The 22,935-nt window shown below is 38.7% G+C and overlaps 2 protein-coding genes across 2 annotated transcripts in view; one reads left to right on the top strand and one right to left on the bottom strand.

Annotated features, from left to right (window-relative positions):
* GFM1 (G elongation factor mitochondrial 1) overlaps window positions 1-22,935 on the top strand; it is a 48,126-nt gene that overhangs the window by 10,211 nt on the left and 14,980 nt on the right. Inside the window, exons 7-13 of the mRNA XM_077779422.1 lie at window positions 811-968; window positions 1,549-1,633; window positions 7,570-7,707; window positions 9,733-9,834; window positions 11,457-11,513; window positions 14,679-14,816; window positions 15,667-15,749. Of these exons, the coding sequence (XP_077635548.1) occupies window positions 811-968; window positions 1,549-1,633; window positions 7,570-7,707; window positions 9,733-9,834; window positions 11,457-11,513; window positions 14,679-14,816; window positions 15,667-15,749 (761 nt within the window). The remainder of the gene's footprint in view (window positions 1-810; window positions 969-1,548; window positions 1,634-7,569; window positions 7,708-9,732; window positions 9,835-11,456; window positions 11,514-14,678; window positions 14,817-15,666; window positions 15,750-22,935) is intronic.
* Window positions 15,785-21,830, bottom strand: LXN (latexin). The gene is made up of 6 exons (XM_077779423.1): window positions 21,501-21,830; window positions 20,122-20,184; window positions 18,858-19,035; window positions 18,425-18,561; window positions 16,384-16,446; window positions 15,785-16,106 (listed from the first exon to the last, which is right to left on the bottom strand). The coding sequence occupies exons 1-6, from the start codon at window positions 21,627-21,629 to the stop codon at window positions 16,008-16,010; spliced, it is 669 nt and encodes a 222-aa protein (XP_077635549.1). The 5' UTR covers window positions 21,630-21,830; the 3' UTR covers window positions 15,785-16,007.

Genomic DNA, 22,935 nt, shown 5'->3' with positions numbered 1-22,935 from the left:
GGCAGCTAGTTTTCTGTTTTTTCATGAGGACTGAGAAAGAACTGTACGCTGGCTCCGCATGTCTACTGTGGCGGCTGTGGCTCCAGCACTGCTGTAAGATCTTCAGCTGCTGGGAGGCCTGCTTAGCCAGGAGGGCCGCCTGGGGCACGCAGCTGGGGCNGGTTGGGGTGGAGCCTGGAGATTGTTATTTTAGAGCCTGTATGACAGTCATGGTCCTTAATTTATGAGTGATTTTGTACTCTTTGGCTTCCTGTATGTATGTCGTTTTTTAAAAAAAGAAAACAAATCTGTCAATTAAAGATGCTATTTTCATTTGTCTTAAACATTTAAAAACAAAAAGGTACACAGTGAAAAAAAAAAAATCTCCCACCTGACTCCTGTTTGCCTAGTTTTCTGCCTCTTCCTGCAAACAGATTACCGATTAATAGATTTTGGTGTATCTTTCCAGAGATTGGTGTGTGTGCATTACTTTTCCTTTTGTTTTACATAATTGTTAGCATACTGTTTAGACAGTTCTGTGTGTGCCTGTTTTCTACGTGTATGTATGTGTTTTTTTGTCAAATTAAAAATTAGTGACATTGCAGGAGTGTCAAAAGCAGTTATACAGTAAATAGCTTCCTAGCCCTGAAAAAGGAACAGATTTTTCTTCTTGTATTTTGACCTTAAGTTATAGAGACATAATGCTAGTCTCCACAGTAGCCTGTGCTCCAAAGAGCATCAGTTCATTTTTTTCACTTGTTGGTTTGTAATTGATTTGAAACACAAAACTTAAGGTTAACTAATAATTATTAAATTTTTTTTCTTTTGTAGCATGCAATCCGAAGAGCTACTCTAAATAGGTCATTTACTCCTGTCTTTGTGGGAAGTGCATTGAAGAACAAGGGAGTTCAGCCTCTTCTAGATGCTGTTTTAGAATACCTCCCAAATCCGTCTGAAGTCCAAAATTATGCTATTCTCAATCAGGAAAAGTAAGTCTTGGAAATTGAATCTTAGTTTATACACAAATACTTTAACACTTACATTCTATGAAAGGAATTAAGAATTTAACAACTTTTGATTAAGTTGTGTTTGTTGTTTTTTTCCTATAATTTACTAAAATCAATCACCCGTTTCTATCTGGGTAACACTCTGACATCTAGAAAAATACTTCTTATACTACTTTCCATAGCTCATTCTGTTGGTGAGTTAGAAGTATGATTTATTATCTACCAAGGTTTACATCTTTAGTAAATTTTTTCATTTAGGACCAGCTGTTTTCAGTCATACCAAAAAAAAAAAACCAAACTTTGAGAAACAAACATTTTTTAAATTCTCATTGATTATTTTTCTTTTCTCTGCCACTTCTGTGTTTTTAGTCTATTCTGGTCCTGTTATAATGTAGTAACTAAGCCCTGAGAAGTTATTCTTAATAATTTCTTTCAGTGGACTTTCACCTATGGGAGGTCACAAATGTTTAGCACGCATGTGCTTTTTCTCATGTAAAACTCTTTGATGAAACAAATTGATGTTATCAAATATTGCATCTCATAGATTTACCTTTCTTTTAAGTGACTCAAAAGAGAAAAACAAAATCTTAATGAACCCCGAAAGAAACAGTTGCCACCCGTTTGTAGGCCTGGCTTTTAAACTGGAGGTAAGTGGCTTTCTGATGTATTTAATTGCTGTATGTAGGACTATTCGCAAGATTTTCTTCCTATTACAAAATGACTTTATGAAAGATTTGGTTATAGACTGCTCTGCTGAAAGTCCCCCCAGCCCTTTCCCTACTGCCTCTTCAGCAGGAAGTTACTGCACGCAGCCCACACTTAAGGGGTGAGGAATTATGTTCTACCCTTTTGAGGGGGGAGTAGCAGCTGTCAGTTACTTGGGATTCATCCATGTGGGAGAGTTGTCTTCTCTCCCCCATTTATATTTTTATTCAGTCATTCCTTTATGTCATGATGGCCTCATAGATATTAATTGTGAGATACGATGAGTCATATGTTATTAATTTTGTTGCCCAGGTGTGGCCATTGGAGCTCTTTCAGGTGCTCCTGTGTCCCTTTGACATCCTTCACTGCTTTGTCCTTTTGAATACTTCCTGACTTTGTGCCACTGTAGGATCCTCCATGTCTATCATTTGTATTCTCTGTCCCAGCCCTAGGATCAACCATTTCTCTAGGTGCTGTGTTTCTTTTTAGTCGAGAATGGTATTAGAAACCAAGATTTGAGTACATGGGTGACTTTTTGTTCAGGTGTTGTTCCTTCTGTTTATATATTGTAAGTGGGGAAAAAGATAATTTTGAAGTGTTAAGAGTGGTTATTTCTAGGATGGGACTATAGTTTGGAGACTTCTTCTTAGTTTTCATTTAAAAAGGTTTACAATACACTTCTAAAAGAAAAAAGGGTTAATTTTGTTTTTTATTTAAAAAAATTTTTTTAATGTTTATTTTTGAGAGACAAAGGCAGCACGAGTGGGGGAGGGGCGGAGAGAGGGAGACACAGAATCCAAAGCAGGCTCCAGGTTCTGAGCTGTCAGCAGAGGCTGATGTGGGGCTCGAACTCATGAACCTTGAGATAATGACTTGAGCTGAAATCAGACACTTAACCGACTGAGCCACCCAGGCGCCCCAAAAAAGATAATTTTAAATTAAAAATTACAAATAACATTGCAGTGACAATTTATTATGTGTAAAGCTTTTAAAAATATATATTTAGGAATGTCTTCTTAGTTTTCCTAGAATAGTGATTACTTAATTAAAGGAATGGAATGGTTTATTGCCAGATTTCTTTCATACTCTCAGGGTTAATGTATTAAATTATTTCAGTGAATAACTTTATCAGCATTTGAGTTTTTACTTATTTAAGAAAAAAAATTTTTTTTTTTAATGTTTTATTTATTTCTAGGAGAGAGAGAGACAGCATGAGCAGGGAAAGGTCAGAGAGAGAGGGAATCACAGACTCTGCAACAGGTCCAGGCTCTGAGCTGGCAGTCAGCACAGAGCCTGACGCGGGGCTCGAACCCACGAACCGCGAGATCATGACCCAAGCGAAAGTCGGACGCTCAACTGACTAAGCCACCCAGGCGCCCCTAAGAAAAAATTTTTTAAATGTTTATTTTTGAGAGAGAGTGACAGAGCGTCTGTGGGGGAGGGGCAGAGAGAGGAGACACAGAATCCAAAGCAGGCTCCAGGCCCCGAGCTGTCAGCACAGAACTTGATGTGGTGCTCGAACTCAAAAACTGAGAGATCATGACCTGAGTTGGACAGTCAACCAACTGAGCCACCCAGGCTCCCCAGCATTGAGTATTATTTAAAAATTATTACCACTTTTAAGAATGAAAAATAGTTTTGTAGTATTTCATCTTACTTTAATTTCTAATGATAGCGAGTATTTTTCCATATATTAATTACTCAGTTATAATTCCTCTTTTGTAATTGTCTCTTTCTTTTTTTTTTTTTTTAATGTTTTATTTTTGAGAGAAAGAGCAAGCAGGGAAGGTGCAGGAGAGGGGGGCAGAGAATTCGAAGCTGGCTTTGTGCTGACAGCAAAGAGCCAGAGTGGGGGTGGAACTCATGAACCTTGAGATCATGACCTGAGCTGAAGTCAGAGGTCAACCAACTGAGCCACCCAGGCGCCCCCTCTTCATTTCTTTTTTAAATATTAGTGTCAGGGGCTTGACAGCTCAGCGCCTGGAACCTGCTTAAGATTCTGTGTCTCCCTGTCTGTCTGCCCCTCCCTTGCTCACACTTTTTCTCCCTCTCTCTCTCAAAAATAAGCAAACCTTAAAATAAATAAATAAATTTAGTGCCAAAGTGTTTACTTATTTGAATGACCCTTTTCTAATAAAGCTTACTTTTTAATGTTTGTTTATTTTGAGAGGGGAGGGGCAGAGAGAGAGAATCTTAAGTAGGCTCCGTGCTTAGTGCCGAGGCTGACAAGGGGCTCAATCTCACAACTACAACATTACAACCTGAGTCAATATCAAGAGTCAGAAGCTAATATTACTTATTTTTTAAAACAATTAGCAATTTAAAACTTACAGTCAAATATAGCAGTCTTTTATAGTTCTCTCATTTTTAACCTTAGAAGCCTTCTTCTTTGTATATATTTCATAAATACTTTTGTTTTCTTCTATCTCTTTTATGGTGTGTGTGTTTTTTTTTTCCATTGTTAATCCAGCTGGAATTTTTTTCTGCTGTATGCTGTGAGGTGGACTCTTAAGTGTATCTCCTCTTCCTCCAAATAGAGGGCCAGTAGTCCATTTACCAGTTGTTTTTTTTTTTATATTTTTATTTATTTCTGGGAGCGAGAGAGACAGCGTGAGCAGGGGAGGGTCAGAGAGAGAGGGAGATACAGACTCTGAAATAGGCTCCAGGCTCCGAGCTGGCAGTCAGCACAGAGCCCGACGCGGGGCTCAAACCCACGAACCACAAGATCATGACCTAAGCTAAAGTCGGACGCTTAACCAACTAAGCCACCCAGGTGCCCCAGTTTACCAGTTTTTGAACAACGCTGTGCTTTTCTGTTATGTCTTTTGTCATCATCATCTGTTGACAAATGTATCTATAGGCTCTTCAGTTTAATTTGTGCTACTTCTGTATTTTTTTTAATTTAAATTTTAGTTAACATACACTGCAATATTGGTTTCGAGATTAGAATTTAGTGATTTATCACTTACATACAACACATGGTGTTCATCACAACATGTGTCCCCCTTAAATACTCATGCCCCACTTAGCCCATCTCCCACCCTTCTCCCTCCATCACCACTCAGTTCTGTATCATTAAGAGTCTTTTTAGTTTCCCTCTCTTCTCTCTACCACCCTTCTTGCCGTGTATTCATCTGCTTTGTTTCTTGAATTCTACATGAGTGAAATCACAAGGGATTTGTCTTTCTCTTATTTCGCTAAGCATAATGCATTTTAGATGCATCCATGTCCTTGCAAATGGCAAGATTTCATTCTTTTGGATGGCTGAGAGAGAGAGAGAGTGTGTGTGTCTTCACAAACACCACGTCTTCATCAGTCAGTGGACATTTGGGCTCCCTCTGTAGTTTGGCTGTTGGTAATGCTGCTTGTAAACATTGGGGTGCATGTACCCCTTTGAATCTGTACTTTTGTATTCTTTGGGTAAATACTTAATAGTGAAATTGCTGGATTGTAGGGTAGTTCTATTTTTAACTTTTTGAGGAACCTCCATACTGTTCCCAGAGTGGCTACACGGTTTGCATTACCACCAGCAGTGCAAGAGGGTTCCACTCTGTGTCCTCACCAACACCTGTTGTTACTTGTCTTGTTAATTTCAGCTATTCTGACTGGCATGAGGTGATATCTCAGTGTGGTTTTGATTTGTATTTCCCTGATGATGAATGATGTTGGGCCTCTTTTCATGTGTCAGTTAGCCATCTCAATGTCTTCTTTGGAAAAGTGGCTTTTCACGTCTTTTGCCCATTTCTTAACTGGATTGTTTGTTTTTTGAGTGTTGCATTTGATAATTTCTTTATAGATTGTGGACACTAAACCTTTATCAGATATGTCATTTGAAAATCTCTTCTCCCATTCTGTAGGCTGCCTCTTAGTTTTGCTAATTGTTCCCTTCTCTGTGTGGAAGCTTTTTATGTTGATGAAATCCAAATAGTTCATGTTTGCTTTTGTTTCCCTTGCCTCCAGAGACATGTCTAGTAAGAAGTTGCTATAGCCGAGGTCAAAGAGGTCCTGCCATGGGGCGCCTGGGTGGCTCAGTTGGTTAAGCGTCTGACTTTGGCTCAGGTCACGATCTCATGATTCGTGGGTACAAGCCCCGCTTCGGGCTCTGTGCTGACAGCTAGCTCAGAGCCTGGAGCCTGTCTTCGGATTCTGTATCTCCTTCTCTCTCTGACCCTCCCCTGCTCACGCTGTCTCTGTCTCTGTCTCCCTCTCTCTCAAAAATAAATAAAACATTAAAAAAAAAAGTTGTTGCCTGTGTTCTTCTCTAGGATTTTGATGGCTTCCTGTCTCACATCTAGGTCTTTAATTCATTTTGAGTTCATTTTTGTATGATATGAGCAAGTGGTCTAGCTTCATTCTTCTGTATGTTGCTGTCTAGTTTTCCCAGCACCATTTGTTGAAGAGGCTGTCTTTTTTCCAACAATTACTTTCTCACTTTGTTGAAGATTAATTGACCTTATAGTTGTGAGTCCATTTCTGGGTTCTCTCTTTGTTCTATTCCATTGATCTATTTGTGTGTTTTTGTGCCAGGACCATACTGTCTTGAGGACACAGCATTGTAATATAGCTTGAAATCCAGAATCATTATGCCTCAGTTTTGCTTTTAAAATTTCAGGATTGCCTTGGCTATTCAGGGTCTTTTATGGTTCCATACAAATTTTAGGATTGTTATAGCTCTGCAAAGAATGTCTGGTGGTGTCTTGATAGTACTTCTGTACTTTTTAAGTTTAGAGTGTTTAATATGTTTTTATATTAGTCGGGGTTAGCTTATTGCCATAAGTCTTCAGAAATTTCCATTTTTATCCATTTATTCTTCTAAATGAATTTTAAAATCATTAATCAAATGTTTAAAAAATTCCACTTGGGAATTTTATTGCTATTGTGTTAAACCTATATGTTAGCATGGGAAGAATTGGCAACTTTTAAAGCATATCTAATTGGCTAGTGTTAATATTGAGGAAGAATTGATCCGTGATTGGGGCACCTGGGTGGCTCAGTGGTTAAACGTCCGACTTCGGCTTAGGTCATGATCTCATAGTTCGTGGGTTCGAGCCCCATGTTGGGCTCTGTGCTGACAGCTCAGAGCCTGGAGCCTGTTTCAGATTCTGTGTCTCCCTCTCCCTCTGACCGTCCCCTGCTCACACTGTCTCTCTCTCTCTCTCTCAGAAATAAATTTAAAAACATTTAAAAAATTAAAAAAGAATTGATCTGTGTTTATTTCACATTCTTAAAGAATGCTTCTTTGTGGGCACCTGGGTGACTCAGTCGGTTAAAAATCTGAGTTCGGCTCGGCTCATGATCTCCTGGTTCATGAGTTCTAGCCCCACTTCGGGTGAACCTCACTTTTCTTTCTCCCTCTCTCCCTCTCTCTCTGTCCCTTGCTCATATATGCCCTCTCTCAAAAAAAAATGCTTATTTGTATAGCTTTCCAGGTGCTTATCAAAGGTTTTTTTTAGTTGTATAGTGCACCTTTACTGTTTCTAATTATATTTTTGTTTTCTGCAATATATATTGTCTTTTCAATAATTACAATTTTGTGTTTTACATCTTAATTAAACTGAACTTATGAAATAATATTAGAAGGCAAAAGGATATGTCCTTATTGCATATACAATTTAAAATTATTTTCTGATTTTTATTTCAGAAGAATCAAATAATATCATGGATTGTGTTAACCAAAAAAAATCAGCCATAACCATTTAACTCCTGTATATTCAAAGCCAAAATGTTAAGAATTTTATGACAGTAAACCAAAACACATATATAAAGCATACTACTAAAGTTGAAAGGGAATAATTGGAGGTTGTTGTGAACTTTTTCTCCTAATTTTGATTCTTACATCTCTTTTGTCTTTCTGCCCTTACCCAATCTTGACTTCTAGGCTGGGCGATTTGGACAGTTAACATATGTCCGCAATTATCAAGGAGAGCTGAAGAAGGGTGACACCATCTACAACACGCGGACGGGAAAGAAAGTGCGGGTGCAGAGGCTGGTTCGCATGCATGCCGACATGATGGAGGCAAGTGCAGGTCCTTGCTGGGGGATCAGAAATCTCTCTCATGCAGTTCATGTGAACTAGATCTTCCTTCTTGGTATCCTGAGCCCCACAAGAAAATCACTTCTACTTGAATGTGTTTTCCTAGCTTCTTCCTTTTTACTTAGATATGCTACAGTTCTTTTTTTTTTTTTAATTTTTTAACAGTTATTTATTTTTGAGAGAGAGACAGCATGAGCAGGGGAGGGGCAGAGAGAGAGGGAGACACAGAATCTAAAGCAGGCTCCAGGCTCTGAGCTGTCAGCACAGAGTCCAGTGTGGGGCTCGAACTCATGAACTGTGAAATCATGAGCTGAGCTGAAGTCGGATGCTTAACCGACTGAACCACCCAGGTGCCCCTGCTATAATTCTGATGTAGCACTTTAGTATGGGCTAAATTAGTAGATGTTAAGGACACATTTGATGTCCGTGTTTGTGATTAGCTGTATTTCCTCAATGGCCAAGGTTAAGGAGAAGGCTAGTTAGTTCCCTAAGACTCAGAACACAAGGTTCAGCACCTTTCTCAAGGGCTACCATCACAAAGAGTATAAAATAGGTGTTAGGACAGTGTGGCTGGTTCTCAGAGGCAATTGAGAGTAATTAATTCATACATAGCCTCCCATGTTGTTCAGGGAATTTACTTTTAGAAGTATGGCCTGTGTGAAAGCCCTGTTTAATCCTTGAGCTTTTTATTCCTATTATAGAACCAACTTGGTGCTAAAATCCATCTGAAGAACCTCTCAAAACTCTAATCTGGGAAATAAACTTTGGTTTATGGGTTGAAATTTTGAACTGACTCTGAATCTATCCATGCCTTCTTGGTTCTTTTAGGATTGGGCCTTGGTAGATAAGCTAAGTGTGTGAGGTTGTCTCCTACTCCGTCCCGCTCTTTCCTAAGTCAGCTCTGTATTCTGGGAGAGGTTTATTTGAGCAAAATCTTACAACATTCAGAAATCTCTGGTAGTCATAACTTTGTCATTCCTGGAAGGTGAATGAGCAGTCTTTCAAAATTGGATGCAATTGCTGTTTTGTGAGTTAGGCAGCAGAGGGCATTCTAGAGGGATTCCTGATTGTCACAGCTGTTTGTTTTTATGGGCCAGACGCTAGGAGATGTGTTCTTTCTGTGTAATGGTTAATGACTCAGGCACACTTGCTCATTCACAGCCACAGCTGTTATGAATGAACTGTCAGTATAAATGGACAAAAACTAGGAAACTTAAGAGGCACCAATGCTTTGTTCTTCGATTTCCTGTGTTTACTTGACTTCTTGCATCTGTGAGAAATTAAGATTATTTTAAGTACAATGAGCTGAATTCCCCTGCCTTTGTTTTCAAAACTTCCTTTGCGGTTTTTCCTATGTTTTTGTCATACGTATGTCATTGTTGGACTGTGGCAACATGTATAATATCCTTTTTTTTTTTTTTTTTAATTTTATTTTTCTTGAGAGAGAGCGTGCATGCAGGCCAGTGCAGTAGGGGCAGCGTGGTGTGGTGGTGGTGGTTGTGGTGGTGGTGGTGGTGGTGCGGGGGGACGGAGAGAGAATGAGAATGCCAAGTAGGCTCCGTGCTCTCAGTGCAGAGCCCGGTGCAGGGCTCAATCTCCCAACCATGGGATCATGTTCTGAGCCAAAATCCAGAGTCAGGCATTTAACCAACTGGGCTACCTAGGTGCTCCATGTAAATCCATAGAAATAACTTTAGAAGTGTGAGGCTCTGTGTTCTGTCATTACTACAGATCCTCCAAATAATGATGCCATAGTAAGTTTCCATTTAAAGGAAAATCTCGTCATTTGAGATGTGGTTTAAATAAAGGCCCTACTCAAGCTACATCTTGCTATGGTTGATTGATGGTATTGCACTGGTTCTATCTAATTCATTCTTTGTAGAATCCATGGTGAGCTACTGCCATGTTTGTTTAGGTACAATGTGTTTATTGTGTGATTACTTTTTAGCTACCATGTCCTGATTTGTATTACTTGCAAGCATCATTTTGCGTTATTTCTTTATTTAGGATGTTGAGGAAGTGTATGCTGGAGACATCTGTGCATTATTTGGCATTGACTGTGCTAGCGGAGACACATTCACAAACAAAAATAATAGTGACCTTTCTATGGTATGTCATTTCATTTCAAGGCTGTTTGTCACCTAAGTTTTAACAGTTTATGTTTTTATATAGTACATTTAGTACTTCAGAAAAAACCACAGAAGTTTTTACTTGTTGCCACAGGCATCAGTATAGATTTGTTGTGGCTCTTTGGATGTCAGTTAGACAGATGCTCTGTGTAAGCTAACTGAGCTGGTTTTTCTTAGTGAAATAATTCTCTGAATTATTAAACAGTCCTCTGAGGTGTAGCACGGAGGGAGGACTCTTCACTAGCTGCACCTGGACTGTGTAGCGCCGACTCCTCTACTCTGAGACCTGCCTCCCCATTGGATATGCCCCTCTAATTCCTGTCACCACAATCAGGCTAGTCCCAGTGGAGTGGCACTTACTAATCTAGCAGCCAGAGTGGACCCTTGCCTCATTCCCCCGGAGAACCTGAACATGTAGACGAGGGGATAGCAGAATGGAACCCTGCTCGAAGGCGAGGTGCAACTAAACAATCCTACTGCAGATAGCCTGCCCTGTGGAACTCGGTGTTTTTTCATCACTGAGGGGTCCCAAAGGAAAGAGCATGCTTGAGCAGGTCCTGCCTATGAATCTCTCACTTATTTCCCTTTTTTGCCCCTGTAGGCAAACCGGCTCTCTGACAGTAAGATCATCTGTGTAAGCTGAATCCAGTAAAGAAAGAATAGGAGTACGCAGGGAGATGGAGATTTGCAGTGAAGGAATTTATAGGGGGTCCTTTACATAAGTGGTCCATCTCTAACAGAGGAGCACTATAATAGTTCCTGTATTATGTGACGAATTCATAATTTTATAATTTAGTTTTTCTGTATAAAATACTCTCTAATGTCTATGATTTTACATTCTGATTTAAGATACTACAGAAAATCAAAATCTCTACAGGTTTGGGAGGGGATCTAGAGAAGGGGCATGTTTTGTAAACAAATATTATTGATAAGACCTTCTCTAAGTATTTGTCATCAGTAATATGAGGGACTGGAGGTTGTGGGAAGTGGTTAGGCTTTGAAGCAAATAGAGCTTGATTAGAGTCTCACCTTTGGCCCGTACTCCCTACTGGCCCTTGGCCAAGTTATTTTGTCTCTTTCTAAGCCCTTAATAATTATATTTGCAAAATGGGGATAATAACATCTGCTTGTCAGAATTGTGATTGATTGAATGAGGTATCATAAGTATAAAGAATCTAGTGTCCTTTCTCTGTTTTATCAATGGTCATGGTATATTTTGATTAAATAAAGTAACTTATCAAAAGATAACAACAGCACATGTAGCCACTAGCCAATAAGAAATTCCACATCTTGGCATTGGGTTCATTATGATTATGTTTAAACCAAAGGTGTCAGTAAACTTAGAGGTCTTAAACAGTTAATAAATAAATTATTTTTGTTATTTTGGGAGGGAGGAGATCATGTAAATGTGTGCCTTTATTTATTGATGTATTATATTGATATGTTTAATACAAAACAGACCACACTATATATTGTGTAGCCTAAACATGTTGACTGGTATTTGTACTTTGTTCTTTTGTAAGTAGCACATTAAAATTAATTCATCTGACCCAAACAATACTATATTTGAATTCTTCTCTGTTCTTTTAAAAAATATTTTAGGAGTCAATTCATGTTCCTGATCCTGTCATTTCAATAGCAATGAAGCCTTCTAACAAGGTAGGAGACGGTTGTCAAACTCAGTGTATCACAGTAAAAACTTGAGCTCTTTTTCATCTTTCCCCACAATGCATATAGTATCTTATGATAATCAGCAATCTTATGGTCTCTATTTCTTCTTTTGGTATTGAGATCACCTTTTTTTTTCCTTTTTGTTGTTAATGTTTGTTTATTTTGAAAGACAGCATGCATGCACAAGCACAGGAGGGGCAGATAGAATCCCAAGCAGGCTTTACACTGTCAGCGCAGAGCCCGACTCAGGGCTGAATCCCAGGAACCCACAAAATCATGATACGAGCTGAAATCAAGAGCCGGACACTTAACCGACTGAGCCACCAAGGCGCCCAAGATCACCTTTTAAAACTATCAGTCTGGGGACACCTGAGTGGCTCAGTCAGTTAAGTGTCTAACTCTTGGTTTCGGCTCAAGTCATGATCTTGTGGCTTTCTGGGTTGGAGCCCCACATTGGGCTCTGCACTGGAAGTGTAGAGCCTGGTTGAGACTCTCTCTCTCTCTCTCTCTCTCTCTGCCCCTCCCCCACTTGTGCTGGCTCTCTCTCAAACTTAAGAAAACAAAAAACTACCAGTTGGTTGGCAGTAATTCTCACATTGAAAAAAATTGATGGTATTGGGGTGCCTGGGTGGCTCATTTGGTTGGGCAGCCCAACTTCGGCTCAGGTCATGATCTCATGATTCGTGGGTTCGAGCCCCGCATCAGGCTCTGTGCTGACAGCTAGCTCAGAGCCTAGATTCTGTGTCAGATTCTGTGTCTCCCTCTCTCTCTGACCCTTCCCTGCTCACGCTCTCTCTCTCTCTCTCTCAGAAATAAAAAATAAATAAATAAAAACATTTAAAAAAAGAAAAAATTAATGGTATTTAAATTGGTGCAAGGCAGTGCTTTCTGACTCTTTACAGTATCACTAGCTCCAAAGTGATAAGAATATTTTCATAGATTCAGATCATAAAGGAATGAAAAAGGGGAAACAGGGACATTTGTCTTAAGTTGTAGTAAAACCTCACTAAAGTACATTAGACTACTGCATAGATAAATTGCTTCATCTCTGGTTTTGGGCTAGTTAGAAAGTACATGTCTGGTTCTAACGTGGAAAGTCTAAAACAAGACTGTCTTACTTTCAAATATAATAGTTTTATGATTGGACTTTATGTCATTTAGCTTTTTATGAAACTAGAATTGCTTCAATAGGTTTAATTTGCATTGCTGCCATAGTTGAGCTCTTAAGTTGCTTTGACGTTCATTAATAGTCATGTTAATATTGTAAATTGAAGTGAACCCATTCATGCATTGAGTGAACATTTTATGACCTCTTGTCAGCTGGGTGCTATTGTTTATACAACGTACTCTGATTTATTGTCTTGTGAATACATTAATACGTACTACTTCCTCTTTTTTGAGGAAATGAGATTTTCCAGACCCTTCTTGGTACAGAAAAAAGAATGTTGAGGGAGTAAGAAACATTAAATCCTTCCATCTCAAAAATCTGAGAAAAGGCAAACCTTGCATATTACTACACAGTGAAATGCCACAGGTCCAGGTGCTTTGCAAAATCGTTTGCTTTGTCCTTCAGAATATTCAGGGACAAAAGTTAAAGATACTATGCCTCTTCACTCCTGATTCAGAGTCCATGTAAGGTATTTAACTGTTGATAGTTGACAACAGTGGAGGGAAATCAACGGCAGGTTTTTTGGTGTCTCAGAGCTATATCCTTGCTGGAATAAATTAATTTAAATCAAATGATGACATCACTGCATAAAGCTCTGAATCTCGATAGTATGAGCAGGGATGATCTTCTAGTAAGTTGACAGTACCTAGCTAATGTAGCGAAAAGGCAAGAGACTTCAGAGATAGACTAACCCAGGATTCAGTCCTGGCTTTGCCGTGCGCTTAGTTCTGTGGCCTTGAGCAAGTCACTTCTTCTTTCTACACCTAGTTTCCTCACCTGTGAAACATGGATAATTCTGTCTGGCAGTATTGTGGGTAGAATTTGAGGAACATATACACAGCATACTCCTATAGAATGGTTCCATGCACATGTGACAGCTGTTAAATACTGGTAGTTCAGGGTGTGTTAGTTTTTTATTGCTGCCATAAGAAAGTACCACAAACTTGGTGGCTTAAAATAACACAGATGTATTCTTTTTAGTGTTAGAAATCTGATGTAGTTCTTAATCAGCTAAATTCAAGATATTGACAGAGCTGTGTTCCTTTCTGGAGGCTCTAGGGGACATTTTATTTTTGGCTAACTCAGATTGTTGGCAAAATTCAGCCCTTTATGGCTATTAGGACTAGGGTCCCCATTTCCCTGATGACTGTCACCTGGGGCCTGGTTCTAGCTTCTAGAGGCTACCCATCTTCTGGGGCTTAATTCCTCTTGTCTTCTTGCTGTCAACCACAAAATGAGTCCCTTTTGTGCTTCAAATGTCTTTTCCCTCTTCCCTTATTCCATCTCCCTAAATTAACCCTTCTGCACTCCTCTTCCTTTTTAAAGATTCTTCAGATTCTTCATGGTAATTTCTCCCCATCTCAGTGTCTGTAACCTTAATCATATCTGCAAAGTCCCCTTCACCTCTAAAGTAATGTTCACAGGTTTGGGGGATTAGGGTGTATCTTTAGAGGACCATTATTCTGCTTACCATGTATGGAGTTACATCTAAGGAGAATTAAGGTACATCCAACTACGTCCAAGCAAGTTGTTTTGATAGGGAGAAGTCTCACTGTGGCATTTGCTTTACTCTTGGTCTTAACTAAATCCTGCTTGAAGCTACAGTCAAGTCTTGGTAAACATATTGATTCCTTTGATTATGTATAGGATTTCTGAAATGTAACAGTAACAGGTTCTTTCCCCTTCATGGGAAGTTTTTCACAAGTGGATAGTTTCTGTATATCTAAGAATAGGAAAAGGCATAGTTAAGTCTTGGACTCTTGTTTTCTATCTTGATATGGAAAGAAAATTCTTTCAGCCATCTTTTCGCTGCTCTCTTGACTGGGTGGCATCCAAGCTCACATTGAAAGGTTATGGCCCAGGAACTAGGTGGGGATCATTGTTATGTCCTGTTAACGTATTTGATTTCATTCGCTAAAATTCTTTCAACAACCCTATTGCTTATCATGCTAAGTAAAATGTGTAATGACTTTCTGTTTTTAAAGAATGATCTGGAAAAATTTTCAAAAGGTATTGGCAGGTTTACAAGAGAAGACCCTACATTTAAAGTCCACTTCGACACTGAGAGCAAAGAGACAATTGTATCTGGAATGGGGGAATTACACCTGGAAATCTATGCTCAGGTAATGAATAACAAGAAAATTAAGTTAAATTCATTGTATTTGTTTCTGTCTTGTTGCAAGTCAATAATTCTTAGTCTAATGACTGTAAATTGATAGTGGTTCTTCACACTTCATTCTGGTTTGTATCCAGATGTGGCATACTGTGTTACAAATGTTACTGTGTGTTACAGATTAATTCTTTTTGATTTCTGAATCCTTTTATTTGTAAAATACTGCAGACTCCTAGAATTAAGGCTCAACAACTGCAGTAAGACCATCCATCTATTCCTTAGGTCATGGTTAGTTGGGTCAAGTAAATCCTGGACCCAGCCTTAGGGAGAGACCTGCTGAGGAAGCTGGCCTATCAGTACCCACTCTTCAGGCCATTTCTTCCCTGTGGTCTTTTCAAGCTCGTGCTTAAAGATCATCAGAATATAGATAATAGACGGGCCATATTTTCCTAGGAAAGGTCTTCTTTATGAATGAAAACAAAAGCTATATGACATATTAAAAATTCAGGTTGTGATCACATTTTAGAAGTTAAGACAGTAGAAAATTGACAACAGATTCACCTGCTATTCCAGTGAATATGTAATAATACAGAAAAAAGGTGAAGTTTTAGTGGATAGACTAATTAGAGGTAAGTGTAAGTTAATCAGTCTTAATTAGAATTCATTTACATGAAATCTTTAAAAAGCAGTTTGTATTACTTGATATGCCTCTAACCTTTGTAAGATACTTAAATCATACAAGGTTTATCTTTTTTGAAATATGTTTAAACAAGTGCTTCAATGGTAGTTAAGGTTCTTAAGATTTTTCTTCTTTAATTTTTTTAAGTATACCAAAAAATTATCTCCCCTGTTCTTTTTAGAGGATGGAAAGAGAATATGGCTGTCCTTGTGTCACAGGAAAGCCAAAGGTTGCTTTCAGGGAGACCATCACTGCCCCCGTCCCGTAAGTATGCAACACAATTAAACATACTAGGAGACTGGAATTGAAGCTTTTTATTATAGGATATACATACCACTATTAGTGTTGGGATACTCTTACATCATGACACTGTTACAGAATCTGCAGTTCTATACTGCAATGAAGACATTTATACAAAGTGACACTTTGCAGTTTGGCCCCATAAGCTAGGTATCCATGAAGATCGGGAAAACACAGCATTTATAAGCATGTTGCCACTTCATCCAGCATTAGGGTCTTCATTTACTCCAGTTGTGCTTCCTTTGGCAGACGGCTGTTATGCTTTACTTTAGTACCGTATTGTGGATGCCAGAGAACTTGCATTTGCCAAGGAATAATTTCCTGCAAGTAAAGGAAACTAACTAATGCTGTGATAAAATTCAGAAGATGTCTAAGAAAACAATGTTGGATTTATAGGACAAAATAGTCTTTATAAAGAACAGCATAAAAAAGGGTAAATGGCTATAAGTATAAAATACTTCAGCCTGGTATCTATTTTAATTTACATAAATTCTTATTTAGAGTCAGAATTATGACTTAGAATTATGAACTACATTGTGGCTACAATACAAGTCTCTGTTTTCACAGTCACATCAGATAAAGGTAGATGATACTTTACCTGAGATGCAATGTCATGAAGTAGAATGGTGTAGTCTAATTCAATGAAGTCATCATTTCTTTGCTATCACAAAAAATAAAAACCTGGTGTTTGAAACTTCATATCTTTGGCAAAAATAATACGTTCATTTTAAAATTGAGCTTTCATTACTAGATGATTATAATATTTGCATTTAATAAGTAAAAATAAACATTGAATGTTATAATTTAGCCTTATCAGAAAACTATGTTCTTATAAAATTAAGTTTTTGTTCAAACTACATTTAAAATCATGATTTCACCTGGTACTCTAAAAGTTGTATACCCTTGGGGCACCTGGGTGGCTCAATCTTTTAAGCAGATGACTCTTGATGGTTCAGGTCATGTTCTCACAGGTTCGTGAGTTCAAGCCCCATGTTGGGTGCCACACTGGCAGTGTGGTGCCTGCTTGGGATTCTTTCACTCCCTTTCTCTCTGCTCCTCCCTCATTCACACTCTTTTTCAGAGCATACATAAATAAACCTTAAATAAATAAAGTTGTGTCCCCTTTTTAGGTGCTGGGGTATGATAGCTACTTTAGAGTATTACAATCTAAAGTTTATCATTTAAGATTCCTTAATGTTTCCATTATGCAGAAAAAGATCATTTAAGGAATAAACTATGAAATTGAGTGTTCACATTAAAGGAAACCAATTTTATAACAGAAATTCTTTTTAAAAACTGAGAGTAGTAAAATTTAATGAATGTAGTTATCTAGTTTTATAATTAAAGCTTTGCTCTGTGCTGCTTATTGCTATGGGCATATAAAGTATTTATACCATCTGCTACATAGAAATACCGCATAAAACTACATTCACCAGAGACCTGTTGTACAAGGTTGTTGGCTTGTAATCAATGTATCGAAACAAGCCCTAGCCTCCGAGGGACAGCACACGCTACTGTGGCTCCTTTGGTTAATAGGGATTATAAATGTGCAGTAAACCTTTCTGTTGAAATTTTAATTAATGCTTTAAAACTTTGATGAAGGGTTATAGGAGTTTTCTTTCATAAAACTACTAGTACTGGCTGGAGCATATTTTGCTACAAAAACATGCCTTGCAAACCATGATTATGACCATATAATTTCTGTAACCTGGACCTGTCACTCAATTACTTGAGGCCTCAGTACCCCTACAGGAATGTTGTAACCAAAGCGTTATCTGTAGAAATGCATTAGAAAAAGGCTCTCTTTCTGAAAATGTTGTAGTATTTATGTTAGGGATTTGGCATCATGTTGTGACGACTGTGACTGGGTGTCCTGCCCCCCAAGGCCCACAGGTATCATGTTACAAAAACCTGTGGAGCAAAGGTTCTGCAGTTGCCTTGCAGTTTGTTACCAGCCAGCAGAAACAAGTCATGTGGAACGTCCTTTTTACTTACAGAGCTCAGACTTTGTTGTGATGTCTTTGCATTGTTTTTCTTTAGATCTTTTACATATCTACAGTTGACTTTGTAACCTCTTAATAAGGCTGAAATGTGAAGTTGACTTTATCTCTTTAAAGTCTAGAAAGAGGCAGTTCTAAATAGTCCTATCCGACAAAACACCAGGCTAGCAACAAGAAATGAGGTTGTAGATTATGACTAAATGCGTTATAAAAGAAAATCATGTACAGCATGCTTCACAAAGATTAAGATGCTAATATTTTTGTTCCAGCCGATCCCTGGGGCAAAAAATGGCAGCCATGTCTCTGGCACCACCATTTCAGAGAGGAGGGAAACAGAGGTAGTTTCAGTATTGCATAGCTATAGGAAGTTGAACATAAAATTTAGATTGCCAAGGAATATAATCTGTTTTAAGCTGAGCACAAGAACTGGCCAAATTACCTATAACTTAGTACTTCACTCTCTTGAAACTGCAGCTTCACTTTTCTTTTTAGCCGTGGTTGTAAGTTTCACTGCTTCAAAAACAGGCTCACTATTTTTAACGTAAAATGATTAAAGGGGCACTGTTTATCCAATTCTGAATAATCACACTCTCTGTAAAATAAACTTTGTTAATAGTATATCTTATAGAAATCACTTACCACTTGCTTGACAGTTTGAATTTTTACCATTTTATACCATGTGTTTTCAGTAGAATTCTGCCATATTATATAACCACAGGCTACCCACGCTAAATGTCGAACTGGCTTCATTTCTGGAGATACATTTCCAAAACTGTCTGGTGAGAGAAACATTTATATGGCAAATGTAATTACTTTATGTATACGGTTATTAACCTTTAAGAAAATTTAAATCTAAGTCGTGTCTTAATTTCCTTCAAATGTGTACAGAATGCAATTAAGCCATGGATCTACAAAGTTGCAAGACCTTTTTTTGTTGAATTAGATTGGCAGTGAGTAATTTTGCAAAAGCCAGTATATTTCCAACATTATGTTACCATCTAACAGTTTTGTGCATAGATAATTAATACCGATCTTAAAGTTGAAAAAAAATTTCCATGCCATATTTATATACCTGGAATATTTTGTGCTTCAAGTGGTTCCTTCATAGACTTGAGTCTTTGATAAAATGTGTTATCTTCTTTATCTGGGTTCTTTCCAATTTCTCCTTCAAATGTGAAGTTGACTTCTGGTGCAGTATCTTGTCCCGTTAGAGGGTACAGTACTTCAGCTGTACAGTTCAGGGTCACTTGCTGTTTGAAACATTTTGCAAAGTATCTTTATGTGTAGATGGCCATCGATTAGTAATTGTCACTCTTAAGATACAACAGTTAAAGTGTTGGCCTTCTAATGGTGTTTCAAATGACTTCAGAGTGTTTATTACAGAGGCATCTAATTGGATGTGGCCTACAGCTTCATTAAAGATCTCTAAAATAGGTAACTTATTTTATAACTTACAGGGTTTCATAATTTTATAAATTCTTCCTAAAACATTATTTCAGTATTAATGGGGTCCATTTGTAAGGACAGATTTTAGTCTGATTTGTAAGGATAGATTTTAGTCTGATTTTATATACTACCTCTAGCCTCTGGTTACTTTTTAAAATCTTTCTGTTACTCTCTGCTTCTGAATTAACAAGAAATATTCTCAAACCCAGATACAGTAATCTGTATCTTTATGTATAATTAGAAAATAGTAGCATTGGTTCTGCTTTGAAAGATGGCTGTCTAGCAGCTCAGATGTCTTTTAATAAATCTTATGTTAACCTGTATCTCTTCTGAATTATGCTCAACAAAAGGGCAAGCTTTTTTTAAAAAAAATGTCAAGATGTTTATGGTACAAATTGCAATTCCTTTCTTTTAAGTGTGTCTCACTAATTATTTGGCAGGAATATAGTTTTTAAAAATTTCCTTGCCCCATTACTAAAAATTCTTATCTGACATGGTGGTATCATTAGGTCATTTTATTGCACATAAATATCTTTAAAAGAAATAGAATGAGAAAGCAGACATATAAGAAAGTGATGATGATTGCAGAGTAAATTACTTGTTCATTTAGGCATAAGTTCACACTGTCCTATGAGTATATAACCTTTTTTAAGGGAATTTATTTGAACCGAAATGTATATAGTCTTTGCTAACTACCTAAATAGAAATACTCCATGTATCTCAGAACATATTTTAAAAAGCATAAAATCTGACCCTTGTATAGTTATTTTTTCAAGGCAGGGATTTCACAACAACTTAAAAAAATTAATCCGATGATTTTTATCAGCAAAGGTGATCTAAAATATTTCTAGAATCAAATTTTGTTTAATAATAAAGGATGTTTCACTTACTTTTTGGATAATTTCTTCCACAGAGAATTTAAGGCAATACTTATGTCCTCTTCCTGGAATATCCTATTAAGAAAACATGATGAGTTATTATAACAGCAACTCAGTTATTTGTATTGTTAGAAGAATACACTCTCATTTGGTTGGGACAGAGGGCTGACTGGTGGGGGTAAATGATTAAAGCCTTAGAGCTTGAAAAAGGTATGTCACCATGTATATAACATCAAATTCCAGAAGTCCTCTATCAGGTTTATTTTGGATGAGAACAGAAGTGGGGGTTAAAAGCATATATAAATAAAATGGGTTATAATTCACTTTCAATCATCAGAGGATGTCAACCTCTGGATCTCTGATCCTAAATTCTCTACAAAATAAATTGTAAAACATCTTCTGATTCTAAGATGAAAAACAGGATACACCAATGAAAAGTTTTTCAGAAAGCCCTGTATAGCTTCCAGACGGTGTTTAGTGAAGGTGAATTCCATTTTGGGGCAGACTACTGCAAAGTGGTTAGAGATGTTAAGTACTGTTTTTACTTATACATTAGTGGACCTGCAAAATGATACTACAACAAATTTTATAACTGTAAGACAAATGTTTAGGTATTTCACTTTTGAATCAAGATACAATTAAGAGTTTATACCTCATTATCTGGTGCAGTTTTGAAGTAACATCTACTCCCTCTCAGCTCTTACAGACTATTGGTTAAATTTATGTCGGAAAACTAAGCAACAATCTCAAATCTTGTTTCACTAAAACGGAAACAAGCGTGGTTAGTTATAGCTGTGGCCATAAGCATTTAATTTAACCTTTTGCCAGAGGGAGCACATCTTTTACAGAAGGCAGTAGCCTTAGCGTTTGGGTTGTTAAAGCAACGCTTCAGCCAGAATGCTTTTCTCTGATTTTGGTTGTCAGTTTCTTTTGCTGTTTACTTCTCCCTTTTCGGTAGCGGGGTCTGGTAAGGATTGTTCTTAAAATTGAGGCAAAGAAGAATGTTTGGAAGACAGGAGCTTTTGTTGGTTCAGATTAGCGTAGTAGATAAGAAACACAGTAGCAGTTTTAAGATTCTTTTGAATGGTTCCTACGGGTTTCACTTTGTAAAGGGTAAAATGCCGCCTCACATTTAGAACATTTTCCCATTTCTTTGTAATGGTGCCCATTAGAAACCGTCTGCCTTTCCAAGGGGGGAAAAAAATAAAAAACCAAAAAACTAACGACCCTCGCTCCCCCGGAGTGTCAGCTGTCTCCAGAAATGTTAACTTCCCTAGACTCGCCTAGTCCCCAAACAGGCAAGGGTGGAGCGGAAGGGAAGTCGCGCGAAGAACGAGGCTAAGACCCTCCGGAGTGCGGAGTGCGGGGAAAGCGAGTAGGTGCGGACTCACCTCCATGCTGGCTTGTTTGATAGTCTGCACCAGAAACACCTTGTGGGGGGTCCCCTGCTGGTAGTTGATGCAGTTCTCCGCCACCGCGGCGGCCCTGGAGGCTGGGTAGTGGGTCGGCGGGATTTCCATTCTTGGTGAGCGGGCCGGTGGGTGAGTGCGCTGCTGCTCCAGCTGAAGGTGCGCTGGTCCGGGCTCCGGCCGGGTGGCTGAAGCGGAAGAGTCAGCACGCCTCGTTCGGGCTGGGTGTGGGCAGGCGCGCCTGCTCCTGCCCTCCCTCTCCCTCCTTCCCTCCTTCCGATCCGCTCTGGGAAGCTGCCGCGGGGCGCTGGCTTCTGTGGCACCGCCCTTTTGCTGCCTACGTTTACTCGAGGATTCCTACGAGGGCGCGAGGCCTGGCCTCCTTTCCGGCGGGAGAGGGGGGAGGTGTGGGGAGGTGGGTTAGGTTGGCACGGGCTTCATCCTTCCTTTCATTGACCTTTACTGAAGTGCCGGGAGGGGGCTTTCTGCCCTTTTCCTTTATGGAGCGCCTCTGGGGACTCCGGTTTCCTCTCCTTGGAAGGAGTCTGATTGCTTCCCATGGAGGCCGTAGCACACCTTCCGTATGCACACTCGCGGTGTCCGTCTCGGGACAAAGTGCACAGGAGCTGTGGGTAGTGAGTCCATTACTTCTTTCTCCTTCCCATTCTGAGAGTCCATGAGCCCGCCCTACTTAATCCACCCTTTCTGTGGGAATTGGACCAATGCTGCCCAAATCAGGGGATGAGAAACTGCAAATAGTATTAATTTGGAGGATTGTATAATTTGGATCAGGAGAAATAAAAAATACACCTGCACCCTTTTTACCCTTACTAATACATAGAAAAATGAGGTTTTGCTTTGGTTTTATCCATGCTTCTTACTTTCTGAGTCAATTTGAAAATTTAAGAATTAAAGTATTAGTGTTTACTTTAAGAATTAAAACATAGGGGTGCCTGGGTGGTTCAGTCCCAAGCGTCAGACTCTGGGTTTCTGGTCAGGTCATGATCTCATCTCACCTTGTGAATTCAAGCCCACATCTGACTCTGCTGACAGTGCAGAGAGCCTGTTTTGGATTCTCTCTCTCCCTCTCTCTAGTCCCCCCCTCACCACCCCCCCGCCCCCGTTTGCAAGCATGGTCTCTCTCTCGAGCTTGCTTCCCCGCTTTCTCTCACTCTCAATAAAAAAAAAACATTTTTTTAAAGAATTAAAACATCCTTAAGAACTGAACTTAAAGCACTACACTGAAGTAACTTCTAACAAAGGCAATAGTTTTTAAAGCTAAGTAAGCAAGCACAAACTTTTAGTAGACGGTGTATTTTCATTCTCCAGGTTTTTTAATTACCTTCTTGTTTTACTTGTGAAGGGACCGGATATTGTTTGGATTTGCTCTAGATTGGTTCTTTTTTATCTGTATGGC

The sequence above is a fragment of the Crocuta crocuta genome, unplaced genomic scaffold (genome assembly GCF_008692635.1).
Source record: "Crocuta crocuta isolate KB4526 unplaced genomic scaffold, BGI_CrCroc_1.0 scaffold426, whole genome shotgun sequence".
NCBI lineage: Eukaryota > Metazoa > Chordata > Mammalia > Carnivora > Hyaenidae > Crocuta > Crocuta crocuta.
The sequence above is the reverse complement of the archived record's forward strand: the minus strand, read 5'-3'. Positions and strand labels throughout refer to the sequence as shown.

What these genes read in the sequence shown, in the direction of transcription:
- LXN (XM_077779423.1), bottom strand. Translation starts at nt 21,629, where the DNA reads ATGGAAATCCCGCCGACCCACTACCCAGCCTCCAGGGCCGCCGCGGTG. An exon ending in TCAAACAAGCCAGCATGGAG is followed by an intron (nt 20,185 to 21,500) that starts GTGAGTCCGCAC and finishes TTTTCTTAATAG; the next exon opens with GATATTCCAGGAAGAGGACA. An exon ending in TGGAAGAAATTATCCAAAAA is followed by an intron (nt 19,036 to 20,121) that starts GTAAGTGAAACA and finishes TGTTTCAAACAG; the next exon opens with CAAGTGACCCTGAACTGTAC.